At 38.7% G+C, this 5,000-nt stretch overlaps 1 protein-coding gene across 1 annotated transcript; it reads left to right on the top strand.

Annotated features, from left to right (window-relative positions):
* Window positions 1-1,822: 1,822 nt before the first annotated feature.
* LOC138035193 (OTU domain-containing protein 5-B-like) lies at window positions 1,823-3,647 on the top strand. The gene is made up of 2 exons (XM_068882015.1): window positions 1,823-2,237; window positions 2,740-3,647. Exons 1-2 carry the CDS (start codon window positions 1,823-1,825, stop codon window positions 3,645-3,647), a joined length of 1,323 nt encoding a protein of 440 aa, XP_068738116.1.
* The last annotated feature ends 1,353 nt before the right edge of the window (window positions 3,648-5,000 follow it).

The following is a 5,000-nucleotide window of genomic DNA, read 5'->3' as shown; positions in this document are numbered from 1 at the left end:
ATTTTGTCTTCGAGTGCTGATAGTATCTCTCACGAGTGAGCGTAGCAGCGATAAAATTAGAATCCCCAAGCGGCCATGTAATGTGCTGTTTATTATATAGATATTGATGAAATGTGCAGATTAAAAACAACTTGTTTTATTTGTGTTCGAATTGGCGCCGGTAAAAGTGGTCACCGACAACACCGAAACCGGGTAATGAAAGTTATAAATCATGACAACGTCAAATTGTGAAATAAAAATGTAAATTTAGTAGAGAAGAATTATCTTTCATCACAAAATGGGTTTATCAACTGACGTATTGACTTGATGTGGTAAATTCACCAACGTAAAAAAAATTGGAGAGGTGACATTTCGAGCGGTCGTCCTTCGCTCCCTCTAAGGGCCAACGCTCACAAAGGCGAGGCTAACGCTCGAAATGCCAGCTTTCAAATTGCTTTTCGGGGAGTGACCAATTTACGATATCGACACAGTTGATAAACCCATTTCTGTGTGGACACAACTGTGCCAAGTAAAACGAATTTTCCGTTTCTAAGTAAATCATTTTGATCATGTCCAAACGTTTTACTCAACAAAACTGTCTGCTGTGGTGAAGTGAAAGGTTGTACACGGTTCGTTTAATAAAGATATATACTTTTGAAATTTCCATTCAAAATGAAACAAGAACGACAGTTAAAAAAAATCTATTTGTCTTTTCCTATGTTTCCTTTTTTGACAAAAGACGACAACGTTAGTGCCCAGCTCATTCGGTTTTTGTCTTTTCCTGTTCCCGATTTCTTGGTAAAAAATTATACAACGATGTTCAGCTCACACTGTATTCCACTTGTACTGAAACGGAACAAAGACAAACGGAAGCGCTTAATTTTGCTGTGGTTTGCCCCAAAACACGCGGAAATATCTACTATGCACGCGAAAATGAAACGGCAAAAAACCGGATTTATTTTTTTTCGGGACGTTTTCTGGATTCAACAGAGAACAAGTATTATTTTTATGGTATTTTTCTGATAAAAGAAAAACTCTTCTTCAAGACAACAAGGAAATGTTTGACCCGCAGGCATGCGTGATAAAATACTTATTGTGCGCAGATGACGAGCGATAATCGACGTGTTCCTTGTTTTGTGGTTTCAGACTCATACGATAAGGTGATTAGAAAAAAAGGGAATGTTTGCTCTAGAAGAGATTTGAGGACGCTTGTCCTGTAATTTTTCATTGGTGACTCGACGATACTAAAACGAAATCCGAGTGCAGGACTGGCGAACGAACGTTTTTCCAATTACTGGCAAAAATTTTTAAATTTTCTGCGGTTGGTACAGGCTCGGAAAAAATCGTTTCGTTTCGTCGTTGTTCTGCCCTTGCGCCGCGCAAGCTAGCATGGCAGCCGAGTTGTTTCCCCACTAAAATGCTCCCCCTTAATGCTCCAGTTCGGCCACTAAAATGCTCGTTCTCCCCCAAAAAAGTCACTAAAATGCTCGGATAATGCTCATTATACGAACGGTTTTTTAAACTCGTGGATACGCGAAGCGTAGAAACGGGTTTCTTGCGGGGACTCCGATATGCAAATGTGTCACTCACTCACTCAGGTGTAGACACCGTTCGTAATTAGTCGGCCCGAACGAGACTGCCCGAACCCGAGGCCATGTTGGAATAGTAACCGCGCAGTCCGAGCCCATCGCCATATTGAAATAGCAACCGCGCAATCAGCGTGAGTGCATGCATCGTGGCAGCCCGCATTGATTGTGCATTGCATTCGGGTGATTTTGTAGCTTTTAGATGACCATTAATTCCAAGGGTGTCCCTAAATTGAAGTGGAGTTGACTTTAGTACTATGGTCAACTTGAAGACTGAATTTCAGGAGCCTTTGACTCGTCCAGGCGTTAAACATGACGAGGAGATGAGCGTTTGCTCTTCGACCCCTCAAGCTCACGGGGGGTATATAAATTCCAGCTTGCTGGAGAGTGACCCGAAAATGAGTAAATCTCATGCTAATGTGCTAAGCTTTGATGAGAATGTGTCTTATTTGTCGGCCATGACGAACTTATATGAGCGAAACAAACACTTCTTAATGAGCGAAACGGCCACTGAAAACAGGACAAACATGGGCAGAATTGACGAGATCACGCGACACCAAAGAACTTATGTGGCCACCCAGGACAACAAATATTTCTCTAAAGACCTGTGTACTGATTCAAGCTTAAATACTGGTAGGAATGGAGATGAAGAAGTATCCAAACGGTCAAGAAGTAAGTCAAAGTTTACTTGTAAATATGCCTGCCGTGACAGAGAACCATCGAGATTGCAATTTAAGAAAATCATTAAAATGTTCAAAAAAAGTAAGTCAAGTATAAAGCGTATTAAGCGTTATATTATGTACAATACACCACATTCGTCTGGGTTTAAAAGCTTTCTATCCATTGATTTCCGAATTTACCTTGTCACTAGATTGTGTAGAAGTAGACCTGTTGGAAAGAATACTTCTTCAGCTTGCCGTTGTATGACTCATGATATTTATATCAAAACAAGAACTAATACTAGTAAGCATAAACATACAGATGTATTGCTTTATGTTAATGATGGTTGTGGCTCGAATAACTGTTATTCAATAAAGTGTAATAAACAACAAGAAAAGTATTGTTTCAAGGGCAAAGATATGTACTTCAGGTGACATTGAGTTGAACCCAGGTCCTGTTAATGGTTATTTGTTGTTGCAATCTAGATTAGCTCAACGTGGCTTGTCAATATTAGATGTTGGTGGTGCAGGTGATTGTTTTTTTAGAGCAGTATCTCATCAACTGTATGGTGAACCTAGCTATCATATGAACATTCGTAGTGTTGGTGTTCAATATATGAGAGCTAACCCAGACAGATTCATTGAAAGTATTACAGGGGATTCATGGGCAAGGTATTTAGCTAATATGTCACAACAGGGTACATGGGCTGAAGCATTTGTAATACAAGCAGTTGCCGATGCATTCCATTTGACAATCAATATAATAGAATCTAACCAAGGGTTTTCACCACATACTGCTATTAGTCCAGTCGCTATACCAGGACATGAACCTACTGTTATTGGACACATGGATGAGATACACTATGTATCAACCATCCCCTATAATGACGAATGTCCACAGGTAATTGGAAATGAAACAGTAGCAGTGGTAAATACTTTATCTAAAGAAGACAGAAGAGCTCGCAAGAGAGAATGGATCAGAAGAAAGAGAGCAAATAAAGAGTCCAAAGATAAAGAGAATAAAGCTAAACAGGATAAAAGGTCAGCATGGATTGAAAAAACAAGAGAATCTCAAAGACAGGCATTTAAGAAACGAAAAGAATCAAATCCCACTCACATAAGAAATCTGAATAGGAAGGCATTTAAGAAACAAAAAGAATCAAATCTCAACCATGTGAGGGATCTGAATAGGAAGGCATTTTTGAAAAGAAAAGAAAACAACCTCGAGCATGTCAGAGAGCTAAACAAAAGTGCACAAAATAGAAAGAGATTTCATAGTACACAGCTACACACAAATCACCACGAGCTATTACAGCCAGCTAGGAAAAAACAAAATTGTACCATGGCAAATGGAAAACATGAAATGAATATGGCAAAGGTGATTCAGTCTTTTCATGATAGCATTAAGTGTGGCCCTGAATAGATATGTACCTGCTGTGATCAGCTGTGGTATCGATCATCAGTTACAAAGTGTGATGCTAATAAATACACGAAGTGCACAAAACATCTACTTGATGTATGTATAACTGGTAAAACTGGTGTAGACTAAGGCTAACAAAATGACTTTTCCTGTGAAACCAGAATGCTTAAACTTGACACCTTTAGAAGAAAGATTAATATCCCCACGTATCCCATTCATGCAAATACGTGAACTCCCTAGAGGTGGACAATTATCTATTCATGGCAATGTTGTTAATGTACCAGCTGATGTGAATTCAGTCGTAAACACTCTACCAAGACCTATAAATGAATCACACACCATTCCTATCAAATTGAAAAGAAAATTAAGTTACAAGCACCATTATCAGTTTCAGAGTGTTAGACCAAGAAAAGTGCTGGAAGCAGCAAAACACCTCGTTGAAACAAGTGAACTGTTTCAAAAAGAGCATATAGAGGTCCAAGATAACTGGCTCAACACTGTCAATAGCACATCTTTAAGTGAACGTGATGATTGGGAACAGTTTGTAAATTCCAGTACTAGTACTAATCAAACAAGTGAAACAGATGTACTTCATTCCAGTGATGAACCTACAGAACCTGATAATAACACTAAGCAATTAACCAGTGAACCTATTATGGATTCTAAAAACAATATTGATGATGACGATGCATGGAGCGAAGTAGAGGACCGCCCATCAGGTGTTACAGACACTTTATTACAAGAACCAGATATGACTGAAAGTGTTGAAAAGATCATTAGTTTTGCACCAGGTGAAGGAAACAGACCTTTAGGTATATTTATGGACAAAGAATCTGAATTCCTATCATTTCCTACAATTTACTGTGGACAAACCAGAGCTGACAACAAGGAAATTACAGTACAGTGTGCAAATGGGAACTGAGAAGTCAAGATAGAAGAGTTGCCCAATCAGTACCTAATATCTTTTACAAATTAAAGAAATTGCAAATTAAGCAAATTCAAAATAGTGCAAGTATCTCTTTAAGAAAGTGCAAAACCAAGGGCAAGAAATATACTGCTGGTGATCTAAAATCAGATGATTATGTAAATAAACTAATTCAAGTTGACGAAGGGTTTAGAGTATTAAAGAATCTCAGAGGATCACCACCATACTTTGAAAGATGCAAGAAAGACTTGTTTGCTATGATTCGTCAGTTGGGTAATCCTACATGGTTTTCGTCATTCTCAGCTGCAGAAACAAGGTGGGGACATCTGTTGAAAACTTTGGGTAGACTTATAGACAAGAAAGACTATACTGATGATGAAATTGAGAATATGACATGGTCACAAAAGTCAGACCTTATTCAGAAGGACCCT

This window comes from Montipora capricornis, unplaced genomic scaffold (genome assembly GCF_036669925.1).
Source record: "Montipora capricornis isolate CH-2021 unplaced genomic scaffold, ASM3666992v2 scaffold_305, whole genome shotgun sequence".
Taxonomy (NCBI): Eukaryota; Metazoa; Cnidaria; class Anthozoa; order Scleractinia; family Acroporidae; genus Montipora; species Montipora capricornis.
Note: the sequence above shows the minus strand (reverse complement) of the source record. Positions and strands in the feature narration are given on the sequence as shown.